Raw genomic sequence first — 20,734 nt, 5'->3', positions numbered from 1 at the left:
TTCTCAATTTTGATCTTAAAGACAGATTTCGTCTACAATGCAAGGACTCTCCACAGGATTACCAGATCATGTGCAAAGGCTGTCAAATTGACTTCCATCAAATATTAACATTTGTTTAAAATGTATCCAATTGTGTTGGATTTTTAAGGAGGGGGGTCCAGGGCTAAATTAAATAATAAATGATCAGTAGACATGCCTTACGAGTACCCCTAGACACTTGCAGAGGAGTCCCTCGTAAGTCTTTAACAATCGGTGATGATTGAGGGGAGATATAGCTATAATGGGGTATCTGCAGGCCCAAAGTGAGTGACTGTGGGCACAAAATCTCAAATTTCAAAGACACGATGAAGATGTTGCCACAGATCTTTATCAAATGCCTATCAGCACAGCCTAATTAAGGATTTTGTATTTGTACCATTCTGGGGTCGTCTGATTCTATGTGCTCTTGGAGTAATCAGTCATTATTGGAGTTTTGACTCTTCTAGATGCATTGGGGTGGATGATTTAGTGTGGCAGATATAGCACAGCTTGGAATGAAAGTGCACTGTTTAAAAGATAAATGCAGTTGCTCTCCTTGCTTAACAATTTGTTCTGCAAAGCATGGACCAAACCTGAACTTAAGCTTCAGGTTATGGAAAGTTTACAAACACTTTTCCAACAGATAAATTGGAAAAGGTCACCACCGTTTCGATCCCAAATACTGATGGAAAATTTGACACCACTCTTGAATGTCTTTATGTAACTTTTTTTGAGACCTTGGCCTGCCCCTAAATCTTCCAAAAATGGTTTTGGTACTGTCGCACTGCAGGTTCTGACATTGCAAAGTCTGTTCATGTAGAACATCATAGATGAAATTTGCCTTGTTTAGCAAAGGAAAAGCTAAACAAATTCCCCCAACACACTGCAATGGTGCTATTATCACGTAGTGTAGGACCACCAGAGCAGAGAGGCCTTGCAGTGGCTGGTGGCTTACCATATATATGTAGCTGAGATATCTGCATTTTTATTATCCTATAGCAGGTGTGGGGAACCTTTTTTCTGCCAAGGGCCATTTTGATACATATAACATTATTTGTGGGCCTGGTGCAGGCCACACCCCCTCCGTGTAATGTCACACGGCGACGGAGCCACAATCGCTGCTGATTGCAGCAATTCCCGGAACATCCTGAGGATGCTCTGGGGAGCTGTAAGGGCAGCGGTGTGACCATCTCAAGCATCCTAAGGACGCTCCAGGCGGCACTGCTGCATAGATTCTGGCTGTAGTGTGCCATTCTAGGCACCCAGCTAGATAGATAAATGAGGCTAGCAGAAAAAGCTCAGAGGGCCAGACCAAATGATTCCGAGGGTCTTATACGGCCCCCGGGCCTGAGGTTCCCCATCCCTGACCTATAGGATGCAAGTCTCTCTTGCTGGTCCATTGCATTTTGCTAAAGGACTTTGTTTTATTCTTGTCTAGCTTAACCCCTTCCTTACATGCACCTGTAATGGGCCAATAAATTAATTAACTTCTATTTTGTATATAATTGTTTAGCAAAGAAACAGATGGCTAAGCCTTCAGCTAAATTCTGTGTGATGGGAAATCCGCCCACCAGATTCCGACTCTGGTGGAAGCTTGTCTGTTGCTCTTCTGGAAACAATGGTTCAGTTCCACTTCATAATAATGGGTGAAATTTTTTTATAGGTCGGGGATATACCATCAATCTCTGAAAACCACTGAGGCGTTTCTTCATTACAAGTTTTCCTGTGGGTGCCAGGGGCTGTGTGAAGCCATTTATATGTTGGTATGATCACAGGTGTGATCATACCAGTGCCCGTAGACTGGAGAACGGTTCTCTTTTTAAATCTGGTTTTCGTCCAAAAACAAAACTGATCCTTTCAGCTCATTTTGACCCTCAACACCTATGTTTGGGACTCTGAGCACCCAACCCGTTTACGCTATAGTTCTCTTGATTTAAAGGTTATCAAAGTTAAGTTTTTGGTTTTTTTTCCTGAGGGCAATTTTTCTCATTCTTTGTCAGTTTCTGTGTGATTCTCTCCGGCACTGCTTGGTTTAAATACTAACTCCACTCCCTGCATGTATGGTGTTTAGAAAAGGGCCAATCATAAAACATTGAATATTTAAGTAGTGTTCACCCCAGATAATTTTGCCAGCTGTGTGGGTGCCTTCGCAATAATGAAATGTTGAAATACCTTACATTAAGCTTGAGGTTAACTATATATATATATATATATATATATATATATATATATATATATATATATATATATATATATATTTATATATATTTATATTCTCCTCTTAGGGGCCCAGTTATCTGCAGCTTTTCATAATCCGAGTCTGTAGGATCTGGCCCATCTAGTGAAATCGGCATCAGATTATTATTTTTTTTTTTTTTGTAGCAGCTCCCAGATACTACACAATTTGCTTTGTGGACACACATTTTTTTAACAGCACCCAGATAATGTACCACTTGCATTTTGGATACAGATAGCCAACCCCACTTGCTGGCTGGACACAGATTGCAGCACTGCCCAGATACTGCTCAATTGCTTTTTGGACACCAGAACATTTTAACAGCACCCAGATTCTGCCCCACATGCTTTTTGGACACACATCGCTCCACTGGCTGGCTAGACACAGATGGCATTGCTGCATAGATAGTGCCCAGGTACTGTCCTGCTTGCTGACTGGGCAGATAGCCAGCCTCACAGGTTGGCTAGATACAGATGGCAGTGCTGCACAGATACTGCCACACTTGCTGGCTGGACTGATAGCCTGCCCAGATATTGCCCGACTAGCTGTCTACTCAGAACGCCTAGTAAGCAAAAAATACATGGCCGCTGAAACGCAGTCCAATCTCTTCTCTGTTCAGTGGTGACTCGACTGTTCTGCCAGCAGATGCATCCTTCGTTTTATACTGGCCTCCAGTCATATGCTGCCCGGCACTGTGATGTGTCCAATAAGCTGCAATGCGCTGATGTTTTTGTATGAAATGTTAGTGCGGTACAACTTTCGGCTGCATCACAGTGCAGGGCGGCAGGGGAATTTGCGCAGTGGATCACCCTAGAAATAAAAGCCTTAGGAGAACACTTTTAAGTCCTAAAGTATGCCCGTGATCCAATGCCCCCCAGTAAGATATTGTACCCAAGAATTTGGGTGTTTCCATAGACTAACCTTCCCCATTATAACTTTTTTTATTTCATTGCTTGTTAAGCTTACCTAAGACTTTTCTTCCCACAGAAAGAGATGTATTTAACTCTGCATTTAGTGGGTCTATCGGCAGTCGGCTCCTTAACATGCAGACACGAAGTAAGGATTCTCGTGGCACTAAAGAAACGACCCCATCTAAGAGACAGAGGCAGTTCCCTGCACCATCCCCCAGCAAGAGCCCAATCATGGAGGCCTTCCTAAGAGGAAGGAAAGAGAATAATGCAATTGTAAGAAACGTTCAAGTTTCCTGTGCGAAATGTGGCATGAGCTTACTGTCTCCAAGGATAGTGATGAAGAGGCTAATCTTGCCTTTCAACTCGCAGATTCATTTAGAAGAAAAAGGAGGGTATAAAGTATGTTCAGATTATTCTAAAGCTGTTGATGCTATCGCTCAGTACACACCATGCACCGATAGCTTTTCTCTTATTAAACTATGAGCTTGTTGGCATTTTTGGGGAGAGAGTCACCGTGGAATGACAAGTTTTTGTACACGAAGGGTCAGATTGCTATAAGTGGGCAAGAACAGTCTTTTTATCTTAGGTTCAGGTTTACTGTCATTCCCTGACTCCTACCGGAAGACACAAAGCCAGGGAAAGCCATTCACCAGACTTTTGTCTGTTGAAAATGGGGTCAAACGAGTTTATGCCACAGGTATGGGCATGTGTGTAACGCAGCGGTAATGTCACTATTCTTGCGTCACTCGTGTTTTGTGGTGGTGCTTCATTTTTTTCATTTATTTTTTGTAAGATCACCCCTATTGTATGAAACCAAAACACATTTGCAACATTACTTGAATCCTTGTACGAGAAACTACTTATATTCTCTTATTTTAAAGCAAGGGCTGGCATAAAATCGGTTTCTTTGCCAGATTGGCAGACTTCCTTTCTCCTCTTATAAGGTCTAACCTCTAATATTTAGCATTGTGACAAAGGCTTTGTATGTCATGTAAAAAGCCTCTAAGTGGTGGGACATATTTTTCCATTTTCTTGGTATCAATTTTTGTTGCATTTGTGTGTGTGTGTGTGTTTTGTTATCCCTAAACCTGTGGTGTGGCTTTATAGTCTCCCCTCCCCTATTCTTTTATAATCTTTTTTGTTATATGTAATGAAATTATTTTGGTAAGGCTTTCTTTTTATTATTATTGTATCTATATTTGTAGGTGAATGGGACATCTGTAAGTAATAACTCCATTTCCACTTTGGTGCCTTCTTCAGATAAACATTTCACAGGTAAGGAAGCCTTGTTTCTCTATCTATGATAGTTGATCTAAAAGAAGCAATATTGAGGCCAGATGTGATTTGGTTCATGGATCGCTCAGCAGGATTGATTCATGCTTTGTTTATCATTCCACTACTTTTCAAGATGTTCTGCGTACTTGTTTTGAGGAGCACTTCATAAAATGGCAGGTGGGAGTATAAGTACTCATTAGTCTTGCCTGCAATGCATGATGGTGAGGATTGGAGGTTGGAAGGATTTGTGGTAGGATTTAGGGTCATCTGCAAAGGTTCCTAACAACCTTTGTGTGCAGAAAGGCGCAGCTACTGACTCATCAGGTGTGGCTAATTCAGCATCATTTTTCATAGGTCGGGGGAGCTATTGTCCTGTACAGTAGAGCCATTGTGTGTGCACAGTCTGTTTTGAAAATATATGTTGTACATACAACAAGCGGATAAAAAAAAAGTCAACCAAGGGGACTTTATTTTTAAGACCTTTGCCTACCCATAGTACTAGCAGCAAATGTGTTTACTAGAACAACACTGAGACACTTCACAATTAAAATTAAGGAGGGATTGGTTCCTGTTGTCAGATTGTGATCATTTCCGCCTAAAAAAATGTCTGACTCAGCTGGTTAAAGTGCGTACACACTAGACGATATTTACACACTAGACGATATTTTGCATGATTTGCCTAATTTTGACACATCAGAACAAATCGAGTGAAATATGTCCAAGTCGTGCGTGTCCATTCACGATGCTGATGTGCGTCCCCACGGGTCGTACGTAGCATCTTCAGATCTTGCCTACAGCAGGCAAGATCTGCCAATCTCGTTAACAAGGTTTAAGGTCATTGGTCAGATAGTTTTACAGCTTGGACAGTTTATGCAAGATATCGTTTGTCTATCGGTGCAGGGGAGTTGCCGGGGGAATTCAAGGGAAATCGTTGACGACATTGCAACTTTTGCGAGTCGTCTAGTGTGTAGGCACCTTTAGTCACTGGGTATGTGATTAAATTGATCTCTGTGGTTTATTTGTATTAGCGTGTTTGTGTGTGCCCCTGGGAAACTGCTAAAAAATTTCATTTTACATGTCACCCATTTGTGAAATGGATACAGAGGATACAAGGTGAACACTTTTGTCCAATTACAGTAGTACCTCCATTAGACTGTGTAAACATGAGGTTGATTGAATAAGAGATATCACGTTTAATGCAAAAATACCTGTGTAGCAACTACTGTATCATTAATGAGGTGAAAATTCTTATTCTTTCCGCATAGTTTTTGTGGAAAGTGGCATACAGTATGTAGGGGTCCGTTCAGTAAATGAGCACGTTCAGGCTTGTTCGGATAACTATGCAATATTTACTTGGTGTTCTTCCCAGAAAACTTAAGAAGTAGCCAGTCGTGGACAGTGTAATTTAGCTAGACATAGGATGTAAGAGGAACTATATCTATCTGGGCGACACTGTAGACTTGACTATGGGTTAGTGGACTGACACAGGAGTATAGGTGGAACATTCCATAGAAAGTGAAACCAAACTGATAAAAAATTATTTTAAAAAATCACTGCTTTTTCAAAGTAAATTTGGTCTAAAAAACATCAGTGTTCCCTATACTGGTGAAGAGATTGGTGGCAACACTAGTATTTTTGTAAATGCTAATATTGGAAACAAATGCATGTGAATAGCAGTATTTCAGTTTAAAAGGTTTGTTATGACTCCATGATATACATTTTATCAGGTACTGTCTCCTGCTTTTTTTGCTTAGGCAGGGCCCTGGACACAGACAGTGACTCGGAGACCCCGCTTTAGGAGCTAATTTAGCAGAGCAGGTAGGTAATTAAATAAGCCCTGCTCTGCCAGTGCATTGAGCCCTTTAAACAGGGACTGAGGCACTCACAAAACCTTAATAAAATAAAACTAATTCTAATTAGCTATAAACGTGCCTTACTCCTACGGCACTAAAAAACAACTGATGTTAGGTGGAGCTAGGAGGGGTTACATAGAGGCGGGGGGCGGCGGAGTACCTTTTTAGTACCTGGGCCATTCCATGTGATGCAACAGGAGATTTGGATAAATTTAAAATTAAGTCCCATTCCAGGAATAAGGTTGAATAATGAATCTAAATCTTTCTATTATCATAAATTAGTTAAAGCTGAAAGTTGATTCTAGTAAAATAAAAAGTTAAAATAAACTTAGTAATTGTTACAAAAAAAAAATTAAAATGTACATGAGACAGAACTGGACAAAATACAAAATCTTTCTGAGGTAACATAAAATTAACTTTCACTGAAATTAGACCAGGGTGGGCAACCTGGCCAGCCGAGAAACAGTCTACATAACTTTAAAGAGGCCCAGCTCCATCATCGGGGTAGCGACCTGCTTGCTCATATTTTGGAATGTTTGACTCCTGTCCACTCCAGACGTGTGTGAGCATCATTGTTTCCAGGGGTTGCATCCTGGACTTGGTAGGTCCCATGCTCAGAAGCACCTGCAATGATCCTGGGGAGGACACTGTTTACTGTACTGTAGTTGCACATTATAGCAACAGAGATTAGAAAAATGTAATATATAGAGATAGCTGTCACAAACTCCCCTAAGAGTGCCTGGAGTTTCACTGTTGTTTTTGCCCACTTTTTTAATTAAATTGCAATGTACCATTTGGTGTAAATCTTTTAGGATGTATAGGTGGATGGAATCTTCACTTGCCATATCCTGCAACGAAACCCTCATACCAGAGACACCAGAAAAATGTCAAAATAGCAGCTTAACTGTTTTTCCAATTATTAAAATACAGGTTGAGTCTCCCATATCCAAAATGCTTGGGACCAGGGGTATTTTGGATATCTGAATATTCCGTATTTTGGAATTTTTGCATAAAATAATGAAATATCTTACGAATGGGACCCAAATCTAAACACAGAATGCATTTATGTGTTATATACACCTTATGCACACAGCCTGAAGGTAATTTTATACTATTTTTTTTATAATTTTGTGCATCAAAAAAAATTTGTGTACGTACATGAAACTCATTTATGTTTCAAATACACCTTATACACACAGCCTGAAGGTTATTTTATACTATATTTTTAATAATTGGTGCTTGAAACAAAGTTTGTGTACATTGAACCACCAGAAAGCAAAGATTTCACTTTCTCAGACATGCTACAAATATTCCATATTTCGGAATATTTGGATATGGGAGACTCAACCTGTGTGTGTGTGTGTGTATATGTATGTGTATGTATGTATATATAGATATATATAGAGAGAGATAAAGATATATATATATAGATATAGAGATATATATTATAAAAAAGACCTTCATGAAATGACCTTAAATTTGACACACAAGGCGTGCAGTCCAAACCACTTAAGGTATTAGGTGTCCTTTGGCTGTCTTTTACCCCTTTAAAGAGGTGGGGGACACAAAGCGCCCCCCCCCCCCCCCCCTGCTGTTGTAGAACTTCATATTCCAACATGCCCTGCCATAGTTTTTCTATTTAGCCATGCTAAAACTGTTGCAAGGCATGCTGGGATGTGTTGTTCAACAACTGAAGGGCCGCCTTTTGCCCAGCCCTTGCCTTAAGGGGTAGAAGCTCCTGGCAGCAATATCACCTCCTAGTGGTCAGTATTGCACCATACATCCAACATGTTTCGTCAAAGACTTCTTTATGGGTGTGTTAATTGGGTAGCTGTTCCTGACATAAACTGTATTCATTTGCTTGATGGTATAAGATTTATAATGCTCCTCACATGTACTCCAGTACTTCTGGCTCTGTCCTCAGGGCTTTGTTTGAAAAGTACTGTTGCTGTCTGGCTGGCTTCCATGTTATAAAGGGGAGAAGCTAGAACTTTTCTTGAAAGTGCCCAAGCTCCAATCAATACAAATCACTTTATAACATTTTGTACCATTCTATCCAGTGTTCCCAATTGGACTTCGAGAAAAGGATTTAACTTGACTATACAAATCCCCCCCAAAAAATTTTTTCAAGGTGGAGAAGTTCAGATATACTGTACCTTTGCAATAAGAGCTAGAAAAAGCTAGAGACTAATGCTGGGTACACACTGGCCGATATATTGGCCGATCAATTGATTGGCCAATATATCGTGCCCCGGTCGGCCAGTGTGTACAGACGATATGTCTGTGAACAACGTCGTTCACAGACATATCGCGTCGGCTGTGCTGCACAGCCAATGAACAGATGTGTCTGCAGACATATCTGTCCATCGGCAAGTGTGTACGGGCAATCAGCAGATCGCCCGTACACAGCTAATCGCCCGTACACACTTGTCGATGGACAGAGCTGCACTGGGAGACTGTCTGAGGCTGCTAAGGCAGCAGCCCGAGCAATCTCCTATGCCAAAGGGGGGGCTGATCGCGCCACCCATTGTCTGTGCGCCGGGCTGAGGGGCACAGTGTCCCCAGCGCGCAGCGTCGCAGATGTTTTTTTTTTCCTCTTGAGGTGGCCACGCCTACCACGATTAGGCCACACCCCTACCCGCCCCCAGTCTGGCTCGACCCGCTGCAGCATGCAGATGATGGTCATTCAGTGTGTATGAACGACCATCATCTGCAGATATAGCTGTCAGGTGTGTACCCACCTTACGCTATAGCTATGCTTATGGCGCTAAAACACTTTAAGATTAAATGGAAGGAAGATAATTAAAACAAAGATAGTATAAGGAAGAAAAGTAAAAAGAATGGGAAAATTTCCCACTCTGAATAAATGGCTAATATATGTATTTATTCTATAGCAAAGTTTTAATAAAATGTTTCACAAATAACAATAAATACCAAGAACCTGGAAATGTATAAACAACCATATATAATAAAAGCACAATTGCAATCAGTGATAAAATAGTATATAATGTGTCTGTGTATATATTCACACAACACACAAAGTGCATCTGCTTGTGATGCAAAGAATTAAGCCTGACCGGCTTAGATAATGTCCAGGGATCTGTAATCCTTTTACAGCAGAAAATAGCGTATATAAAAACTTCTGTCTCCTGCTACATTGTTAACCATTAGCCAAATGGCTGAAATATGTTCTATAAATAATAGGATCGGTTATTCTATGTATACGTGATGTTGCTCCATCTCCTGTAATATGGAGTGAGGTGGTAAGACCTTAACACTGACTGGCGTTACCTGGTCTTTTCTTTTTCTAGCGGAGGTTAGATTCCCCGTTTCTTCGTCGCTGCCTGTGCTCTGGTGTGTAGCATCTCAGCGTCCTTCTGCTGCACTCTCTGCGCCTGGTATCTCCGTACTCTCCCGACTGCTTAAGTGCGCATGGAGCAACCAGGCAGCTTCCGGTCCGGCTCGTGCAGCCAATTTAAATGCAGAGGTTCTCTGCTTTCTCCTTAGTGATGAGCACACAGTATCCAACCGGTTTCACCCCTCTGGGCTTCGTTTGATACCCCCTGAAAGATTGCTTACTATATATATATATATATATATATATATATATATATATATATATATATATATATATATATATATATATATATAAAAAATCTTGCTCTACACTTTGCTGAATTAATATATTGAAGTTGGTAAAATGTGAACCTAATCTGCAAAAGAATTAAGATGGTGAAGTTGCTATTCATTATTCTACCATTGCAGAGTCTGAAGATGGTAATTCATCCCTTAAACGCAAGTTATTTTCACAAAATAGCACAAACTCTTCAGGCAAGGAATACTCGCTCTCAAGAAAGAAGACCGTTCGTCACTGTGCACCAAGCACTTCAGCATTCAAGCATTTGTCTTCTGAAACCACAAGGCCAGAATATAGCCAAACAGGGGTTGGTGTCCTACAACAAAAAGCTGTGAATTGTCTAGATTTTGAGGCCACATCGCCATTGACATTGCGTCAATCACAGTCCGGACACCCATTTACTTATGATTCACATTTGACAATACTAGAAGAGGAAAAAAAACATGAGTTGATGAGATCAGACTGTTCTTTTTCTGTGAAAGAACCAAACCCGGGTGCAGTCTCGGATACCAGAACATTATCTCCAATCCCCAGGGTTTCTACTGATCTTGATAGCCCATCTACGATTGACACTTATCGTGATAACTTCAAGAGACCTATTAAAGAAACACATCGCAGGACTGACTGGGATAGTTTAGATAGTGATGAGTCTTTTCCTGGTTTCCTCTCAAGCAGTGATGATGAAGAGACACTCAAACCCCTGGATGAGATTTTACAGTTGGCAACACAACCAGCACCAGCCACCCCGCAGAGTGACGTAGACCTATCTTTTGTTTCTTTATCACAGTCTCCTGACCATAAAACTTTAGTAAGTATGATGATTTTTTTTTTTTGGTGGCGACTGTGTCTTTTACTAGCAAAGGTATTAGGATTTTGTGTTTCTAGTTTTAAATTCCGTTAAGTTTTTTATTTTTGTTTCCTTTTTCAAGGTAATTAGAAATTTACAGCCAGTTTTACAAACTCCCTCTCCATATATGAACAACCTGGATCGTCTTTTAAAAGAGCGAGAGGAAAGCAAAAGGTATGTGTGGCCATTTACAACTCTGTACATCGATTGCGCAAACTATATATAATACCATGCCTTACTGTCAGGATGACCATAAAAGACAAGGCATCTAATTCAGTCCACCGAAGTGCAGAGGAGGATAGCATAGTATTGTTCTCCCCAACAATTTGCAAACTAGCGAAATAAAGTGACTAACCGGAATCTCGGTGATGTCTCAAAGGAGGTCAGGCCTGGTGTCAATACATTTTCTTTAGCGATCGAATGCAGATAATTTTCAACCTGGCAATAGGTCCAGAACGCCCAATCAGAAAGACTCAGTTGTCCAGAAATATTAATTCTTTACTAGTAGCTTAGTCATGTGACTAAAAAGCCAGTGGGGTAGAATGGGACTGCAAAATAGTGTTTAGGGTCTTCCTTCTCCCTCCCTGCAGTTTTTGGGACCTAGAGGCGGACGACGGAATATACAGACTTGTGTTCAACTAGTCATGGCACAATTTAATTCTGCGGACACTGACATAGCTCAGCCAATGACAGTACTGTTTACCTGCACTCTAGACAAGTACAGAGAAGTGCCAGGTTAAAGTGGAGTCTGAAAATTAGATGGAAATTCAACATTGTTGAGAGAGAAAAGATTAATCAAATAGTAAATAGTTTATGACCAGGATATAGATTAGGAATTCATGGGGTGATCCTGTACAGAAATATGTATTAACTTGATGAGCAAATTTAGGCAAAGCCTATGACCAAGCGTTTAATTTGAACATAAAGAGGAAGAGATGCATGAGATGTGACCTGATCAGGTAACGCACTCCTGGCATGCATGCCTTAGTGCCAGGCAAGTGGTTAAAGGGAATAATATGGCAATCCTAGGCATACCCCTTATTATATGTTTGGATGGATTATAAAAAATAGTAGATCGAATTATTGACCGAAACATAATGATAGATTGGTCTCTAAACTCCTCCAATAATTAGGCATCACAAAAGAGCATTTATGCTGTGGTTATATATACTTGTGTTTTGTAAATGATATTTTAGTGGTTAGGAATCCTTTTATTCATTTTGTTCCCCCCCAGCAGAGAGACACACATCCTTGGTCAGTCCCTGTCCCGATGTATTACCAGGAATCCATCTCCTGTTTTCTTAAAAGATTCTGGGAAGGAGCACAATAGAAATACCCTAATCCTTCCATATGGATTATCTTTATCACTTGCATCCTACTGGAATGCCTCCTGGATCCTGCTAGTGGATAGCAGTTTGTTCTTGAGGTTATTCTCTGGATGCCCCCAGCGACTCATAAACTGGTAGGAGACTTCCAGATGCAGAGACCATGTCTAGAGTTTGTTAGCAAACATTTGGTGTCCTGTTTTCTTGTTTTTATCACCCAATGGTTGTAAATGGCGGATAGTGATGTTACTTCCCTCCATCTAGTCAAAGATCAGCTCCACGGTGAGCCAAGGTTTTCTTCTTGGCTGAAAGGAAAAAGACTGAGTTTTTTTAATTTAACAGATAATTTTATTTTTCTTGAAATTTAAATGATTTTTTCTTGAATAAAAAATGGTTGCATGTTTTAGTGTTTTTCCTAATCTAACATACCCTGGCTTTTCAGAAGGCTGTTAAGCTGGGGTGAAGGAGCCTTTATTTTTCTAGAGCCTCCACCGGGTGGATCTTTCTCTCTGTGTGTTGTACATTTGGCCAAGGGAAAAAAGCCTGTATAAAATACTGTATGTTAGAGAATTAAAGTCTTTTTTTTATTTTTTTGGGCTACATTATCTCTATTTTTCATGTTGTAACATTACTGTATAGCAATACAATACAATATTGTGTAACAGATTGGATGAGATGGAAAGGAGGCTAAATGAGGACATAAAGAGGGGCCTTGGTGTGGCCGATGAAGAAATGGAGGATGTTGGCAAGGATGGGGAACTTACCGATGAACACAGGTAAAGCATTTTTTTTTCCAGTCTCTGTGAGCAATTTGTATTTAGTTGGTTTGTGTTTAGAAAAGAAGAGTAAAATTCTTCATGACCAATTTAAATACTCTAATCTTACTTCTAGTGGGTAGGGGCTGTGCAAAACATAGGCTTTCATATTTGTTCATACTGCTGTATTTAAATCTACGCATCCCACCATAGCCCTGGCAAGTGCAAGATAATTGCTAACATCCGCAAAGTTTTAGCCATTTATGGTGGTCGTATCGTGTCCATTCCTAACAGAAAAGGTTTCTGACAAAATGATTTGGAACCTTGACCTGTCCAATATATATGTCTACTCAGAGAGGTCTACCACTGCTGAATATAAAATATTCAAATTGCAGCTGATGCAGCGTTGAATGCAAATCACGTTTGTGGACGGATCTTGCCGGTTTTCGCTCGTGTCCTGGGGCCCAGAGTGCGTAGCAACACACAATCCAGTCTCTCTTTGTTACTCAACTGTTACTTAAGAAAGTTTAGCCAAGGGTAAGGTGATGGATTTGCAAGTTGTGTGTCCGTGTGGCTACGCCTGTGTCGTAGAAATGGCCAGTATGAAACCAAGCCTATGGATATGGGCAGTACGATCACATACTGTAGATGCGTAAAACTCAGCATACAGGCGATTATCCTCGCAATTACAGCCATCACCCCATAGTGTTAATGCAAAGCTTTACGTAAAAAGCAGAACATTCTATACCATCCTTTTAAAGATGCTTTTGAATATAAATGTATACTGTACACAATATATGGGGACAAATGTAATGGGGTGAGAGTTTAGAAAATGTGAGTGTTTAGCAGTAATCTCTCTCACTTTTTAAACTCTGCCAATGTAAGAACAGGCAAACTCGCATGTTTTTAGATAAAAAAAACCGCTCACGATTTAAACTCTCATCCTGATGTTTTCCCATTTTGAAGATAGAACTCGACCAATATGAGAGTTTACTGCTAAACTGTCACATTTTCTAAACTCTCACCCTATTACATTTGGCCCATGGTGTCCATAGATATCTGAGCAGATTCAAGGTGCAGCTTTGGAGCAATTGTACTGGTAACAGTCTTAGGGGGGTATTCAATTAGGCTGCGACAAGTCAGGATCGGCGATAAATTATCACCGATGACGTAATTTTCGCATGTTTCAATTATCCCTGTATTATCCCTGTATTCGCAGGTTCGAAAAGTCTTTGAAAAAAAACGGGGATAAGTTTTCAACATGTTTTACATTGTGAAAAAAAGTGCAGAATGGGTTTAGGGGGTGTAGGCTCATAAAAAATTAGCCTGCACCCCTGCTAATGTCACTTTAAAAAGGAATAAAAAAATAAAAAATCGGGACACCCAAAAAAATTAACTTTTAATTTTGGGGTTTAAAGAAAAAAAAAGTGTTTGAATAAATTATTAAATTAGCGATAGCCTCAGGGGGGGTTCCCATGTATGCGACAGGTGTTTTCTAGAATGCAGGTGCTAGCGGCAGGTGCATTTTTGCAGAATTTTGAAAAGTCATTCTAGGGACTTAAAAAAATGCTTACCCCCATTTTCATGTCCCCCAAATTTGATGGGACCACTTTAAAAAATGAAAAAAAAAACCCTAAGTGCTCTTCTGCATCACTTCTTCAATGTCGGGAAAAAAACACCTGCCGCGGCTATTTAAAACCCCAACTTTCTTTTGCAGCCAAAAACGGGGGTACCCATAGTGATCCCCCATGACTGGACAGCTTTATGGGGGTCCTACAATTCCCGAAAATTCACGTTTTTTTTTTCGTTCCTCCCAATTCGCTGGGTCATGTTTTCAATGATTTTTTTTATTGAATACTGGGATAAAGCGGGCGCGCGCCCGATACTTTATCCCAGGAAAAGCTCTGATGTGGAGCGAATAGTCCAGCACTGACTTTTCGTTCCCATATTGAATACCCCTCTTAAAGTTTTTGAAAAACTGCTCTTGCATGAGTTGCTATCTTCTAAGATAAAAAACTATATATTTTCTGTTCTCGAATTTACAATGATTGTTTCATTGTAGACTTCTACATTGTAAAACTGTTCTATAATTCACTTACAGAGCCTTTTTAAATAAGTTTACTGTTATCACAAATGCCATACCAGACCATCATCCAGGGGAGGACATCTTCCACTTGTCTATGTCCGGAACACTATTCAATCACCGTACCCTTGACCTGAAACATTCTGAATTCTCTTCTGGGAGCTCTGAGGAAAGTGTCATCTTCAGGTAAAAGACATGAATGCAATATAGTTTTGTGGCTGAGGCTGCCAAATTGGTGTAAGGAATTTCTACTTAAATGTTCTATATTTTTCTAAAAATACCTAACAGCGCTCACTAATAATCAATTCCATTACAACATCAAAATGTAAAGACTGTTGTCATTAAAGGGCTGTTTAGAAATGCCAATCCAAAATGAAATGAAGTTTGAATATTCACAAGTGTTTAAAAGTTCTTCATTGTAGGGGTATATTTACTAAAATGCGGGTTTTTAGAAGTGGAGTTGTTGCCCATAGCAACTAATCAGATTCTACTTATCTAGCACCTTCTAGAAGATAATAGCTAGAATTTGGTTGCTATGAGCAACGACGCCACTTCTATAAACACTTTAGTAAATATACCCCTAAGGGCCGTATTCAGTTAGCAGCGAAAACTGTGAAATTTCCACCAAAAAACAGGTGAAAACGGCAACAGGCGCAAAATAACTGGAAAAAGTTTTCATCCCAGACCAGGAGAAAAAAAATGCAAAATCCCTAATTTTGCTTAAAATGTGGGGATTTCTTTCCGATCCCTTTGGACACCCCCCCCCCCCTCCCCCTAATGATAAATTACCTGAAAAAAAATGTAAGTTGTGTACTTTCGGAAAAACGACTGTGCAAATTTTGTACATAACAATGGAGTGATACAAGAGGCTGCTGTATACTGTAGAATAGCGCCTGAGGAACCTTTTTTTTATTTTTTTAAAATAAAGTACAATACATATCTCTCTCAGATGGCTCCTTTAGAGCTGGTACCTAATCCACAGTTTTGTGTGTCATCAGGGCCTGTGCCGCCTGTGTGGCTATATGTAAAAAAAATACACTGTACTGTAAATGGCCCTCAAAAACCAATTCCAACAAGAAAAAAAAAACTTAGTCCTAATCCTAAATGTCAGTAGAAATACAAAGAAATACAGTTCTGTAACTGAGAAGTACAGTAACAATATAAAGTACTGTATGGTAACATACTGTAAATAAGCATAGATATACATGGTTACTGTATATACAGTACTGACATACTGTTCAGTACCTCTGGTTTGAGGCTTTTCTGCTCTTTCTTCCACTATACTGTACCTAACCTGCTGTTTCTCCCCTTTACCAGCGCCTACTCCCCCTCCCTATTAGAATGAAAGGTGTTGCAAGCAGGGCCCTCTGTCCTCCTGTTTCATCCCTCCCCCTAGTACTGGGGGAGGGATGAAACACTATTCATGCACTTCTATTTTTGGTAATTTAACTTTATGTAATCATGTTACTTTGTTGCCATGTTTAAACTGTTTAGTCCCTACAGTATACTATGTACAGCACTGCGCCTTATATTCAAATGCTGCTGATACTACTGTACAGTATAGTACATAACCTTTGCTGGCTGCTCCTCTGGAGCTGGAGTTCCCTCATGACTCCTTTGTAGTTTTTTGTAAAAAATACACTCTACTGTAAGTGGTCCTCAACACAATTCAAGTCCTTATCCTAAACCTCAATACCAATACAAAGAAATACTGTACAGTACTGTAACACATACTACAGTACTGTTACAACATCATGTCTTATGCTGCGTACACACGGGACGACTTGCTCGATCATCGATATCGTTGAATGATTTTTCCTATTTTAAAATTGAACGATATCATCAATGATCATGAACTATGGATGATTTCTGACAGTATTTAAATGATAAAGAATTCATAGATATGGAGTAAGTTGGCCAGCCTGTACCGTCGGCCTCAGATATGGTTATCGTCCATCGGGCCGATTAGTGCAAAAAAGTCAACGATATGAACGATCTAACGATAAACTATATCGTTATCGTTCATATTGTTGACAAGTCGCCCTGTGTGTATGCAGCTTTACAGTATTTTGCCATATTTTCTTATGTAATTTCTCTAAGTGACCACAACATTAATTTTATCTGTATTTTCATTGTAACCTACTGTACAACAAGCCTACAGTAAATACCAATACAGTACACTACAAAAGGTAGTATTAAAGAGGTGTAAAAGTACACTATGCATAGTACACTGCATAATGTACATACTACTTTATACACATCGTCTAAGCTGCTGATTGAGGAGGACGGGCTCCATCCGCACGAGGTCGCTCCACCTGCGTTGTAGTGACCTACTGGTTCTGCCCACTGTCCAAGCTAACTCATCCCAGGCATAGAGGTACTCCCTCTGCTTATGGCAGTTGTCCACCAAGGTCCTCTCCAGGGCACAAGGATGTAACGTTTAGGTACAGCATAGGGGCTTTACCTTGCCGCCTTAGTTGTAGAGTTAATGAGTCACTGGACGAGCTGTCAAGGCTGCCGAGGAGCGGGTGCGTCAGACGCAAAACTGAGTCATGAGGAATCCATGTGTTCTAGTGCTCGGTGCTCCATTATACAGACGTCGCACACTGCTTAGTAACAATGTCACAGATCATTGCGGAACTTGTCATGCACGCAGTACATTTATCTAGCTGCTGTACATTGTATATAAGAAGATATATAATTAAAATGAAATGAATAATAACATAAAAACAGACTAGCGCCCGCCCCCCTTAAGCTTAACCAGCCCAAACTCTTGTGCCTAGACTGGTGGGGGAACAATCGTGGGGATGGAGTAGTTCACCAGTAATATACTGGTGAACTACTGGTCCCATATACACAAAAAGAGAGTATATATGTCGCACACTGGGTGTTTTGGAAAGAAAAATATGCTTTGTTTTTATATTCTTTTAGTGTTTAAAATATAACTTTAAATTCCACAGGGTCTTAAATTCCACAGGTCTTGGCAAAAATAAAATAAAAACCCACATCTGAAGACTCAACTTGTCTCTTTCTTGATCCCACCATAACGGAGTGGTCACTCGGAGACACTCTCCATAGGAATGAATTGAGCCATTCTGATTGGTCAGTTTGTCAGTAGCTGCAACTCTCTAACCAAACAGAGCATCCCCATTCATTCCTACGGAGAGTGACTGCATTTCAGAAACTGTCACGCATAGTTATGTAGATTGTCGCAGGTCCCAAATTAATTTCTATGGAGAATGTATATGTCAGAAATTGTTGCAAAATGCTTCGACAAATGTCATAGGTTAATGCCAAAATTGTGGCAATGCAGTACATGTATTTAGTCGCTGTACAGTGTATATAAGAAAATAAATAAGTCTCAAAAAATAGTAATCCTAATAAGCGCAACCAAGACTACAGTAGTATATTTATTGGAGAAGAAATAGAAAAGCAGCATATTAAAACATACATTAGTCTTGTACTGTAAGTGTCATTTCACTGCATTGGCTATTTGACGCATGCGCCGTGCAGTTTAGGAAAGGCGACATTTGGTTGGCGGAAAGTATTATTACACTCTCCTGCGTCTCAGTACATTATTCTGTGACTAATTATGCCATTCTGCGTCCACACATTGTGTATTAGAAGCGGCAAGCCTACCGTGCTACATGGCATACGGACGACAGTTGCATGAGGACACATCTGTGTGTGTATTATAATTTAGAATGTTAATAGTAGTAATCATTCACCTATTTTCATTTTATCCCCCTCCATATCTCCAAATCTTTCAGCTGTGATCCAGAAAATCAGCTCATGTTGGCCATGGAAGGGTATTTTACTTTTGGGTATCGGTTTAGGAAATGCCCAGAAGTTCTAATGAGGTGGATGTTTCAGGTAAGTGTCCATATACTGCTTTAAAAAATAACCAACCACATGCCATATTAAGATGGCAGGCAACAGATGACACAGACACCATTAACCCTAGTTGCCAATTAAGGTGCCATGAACCGTTTCATTCCTACACTCTGATTGCAACTCTTAATGTACAGAAATCCTGTAATATCACTGCATAGACGTCACCAGCCATTCGCTCACTAAAAGGCAGTCCCAAGCCAGTGCAGGGGGTGGTCTTGCTTGCCTTCTAGAGCTATTTTAACCATGTAATGCTGGATCTGATAGAAGCAATGCTATTAGAAAGTGTTTACTCTGGATCCATTAGTGTTAGTAAACAGCGGAGCCATTTGATAAATTGCTATGTCCTTAAATTAAAAAATACAACATATCAGGAAATAAAAAGAGAGAATTAAAACCTCCCTATTTAAGTTATAGATATACTGTATTGCTACACACTGCATGGCTAATTGCACTAACTACAATTTACAAAAAGTCTCTTTAGAATATTTTTGCCTAATTTTGTAAAATAGATAACTAATTAAAAATGCTGCAAAGAGCTTAATTTCTCCTGAGAAACTATATGTAATTTAATTTACTATCTAAAGCAAAGTTATTTCAAAGGAAATAGACTTATCCCAAACTTAAAAATATAAACTTGTAGAGAGAGAAAATTGTGAGAGAGAAAGCACCAACCAATCATCTCCTAACTGTCACTTTTACAGGCTGTGTGAAAAATGACAGGAGCTGATTGGTTGGTACTTTATCTCCCTTCCAGCTTTATTAAATCTCCCCCTAAGTCATTAAGTGGGTAAAGAAAAGTGTCACATGTAGCTGTATTCCTGGACAATGCTTATTACAGTGATTAAAGTTTAGCCCAAATCTCTAGTTCAACAGCGATTACAGAGAATTTTAAATTGTTGCAAAAATGTAAATTGAATAACAATTGTTTATCAACTGTAAGATGTGAATTACAAGAAAAAATAAACTTCATACTTTTTACATCCATTGAGAGACTTTGGAGCCATGGGGCATAGAGGTGTGTGCAAGCTAAGCCACTTTATACAAATCTTACTAAAGTCTGAGCTCATTCCCCTCTATGGGGCATATTCAATTAGGTGCGAAAAGACAGTTTCTACTTCAGGGTCCATAGGGGGTCCACAGGGTTGACCTTGGGGTATAGGTTGGGAACCAAATCCGGGCACCACGCAGTTAAAGCTTTTAGCTCCCAGGATGCACTTGGGTCCACTCTCCCTATAACCCCACCCCCAAGCCAGAGGCACCTCAGTTTAAGTTGGTGCCCGGCCGGAATCGGGTCACCGTTTAGTGCAGTGGGGAGCTGATTAGCAGCCCCTAAGCTTTATTTTTTCTAAAGGACAGAGTTTTTTATTTTTCCTTTGGATTCTTCAGAGCGGCAGCGTCATACTGTCCATAGGACGTCTAAGCTGCCGCTCCGTCACCCCGCTGGCGCTGAGACGCCAGTACAGATCTGGGGATCTCAGCGGGACCCCAGAGTCTGTACTAGCCGGACTCTGCGGGCGCCCAGGACTGCTGCCGGATCCACGGGGAGCAGGTAAGGCGCGGGTCACCGCTTGCGGTGATCCGCGCATTTGAAATGCAGTCCTGTGCCTCCGGTCTCTGGGGACAGACCGGAGGCGCCGGCAGTGGCGGCGGGCCCCCCATACCCCGTGTGACCACTAGACCACCAGGGACTTAGTGTTCGGTGCAGGGAGCCGGCGTCCCGGGGGTTAATAGCCGGCCAGGGGAGACAGCCTTCCCTGTTACAGCGGCCCCTCAGCTCAGCGCGCCTTTCAGTATCTATAGTCTGGCGTCGCTGAGCTGCTTCCTCCGCGGGCCACGCTTCTTCTGAGGTCTCCAGCGGCCATTTTATCTCTGTGGTGCAGCAGAAATCTCTGGAGATGGC

At 40.6% G+C, this 20,734-nt stretch overlaps 1 protein-coding gene across 2 annotated transcripts in view; it reads left to right on the top strand.

Annotated features, from left to right (window-relative positions):
* SLF2 (SMC5/6 complex localization factor 2) overlaps positions 1 to 20,734 on the top strand; it is a 76,226-nt gene that overhangs the window by 9,091 nt on the left and 46,401 nt on the right. The window contains exons 3-9 of one of the 2 annotated variants that reach the window (XM_088448697.1): positions 3,242 to 3,564; positions 4,371 to 4,440; positions 10,059 to 10,738; positions 10,860 to 10,951; positions 12,768 to 12,878; positions 14,959 to 15,126; positions 18,711 to 18,813. In XM_088448697.1, coding sequence (XP_088304823.1) covers positions 3,242 to 3,564; positions 4,371 to 4,440; positions 10,059 to 10,738; positions 10,860 to 10,951; positions 12,768 to 12,878; positions 14,959 to 15,126; positions 18,711 to 18,813 — 1,547 coding nt within the window. The remainder of the gene's footprint in view (positions 1 to 3,241; positions 3,565 to 4,370; positions 4,441 to 10,058; positions 10,739 to 10,859; positions 10,952 to 12,767; positions 12,879 to 14,958; positions 15,127 to 18,710; positions 18,814 to 20,734) is intronic. The other variant, XM_088448698.1, reaches the window with a different exon arrangement.

The sequence above is a fragment of the Taudactylus pleione genome, unplaced genomic scaffold (genome assembly GCF_031769625.1).
Source record: "Taudactylus pleione unplaced genomic scaffold, aTauple2 ptg000464l, whole genome shotgun sequence".
NCBI classification, from domain to species: Eukaryota; Metazoa; Chordata; class Amphibia; order Anura; family Myobatrachidae; genus Taudactylus; species Taudactylus pleione.
Note: the sequence above shows the minus strand (reverse complement) of the source record. Positions and strands in the feature narration are given on the sequence as shown.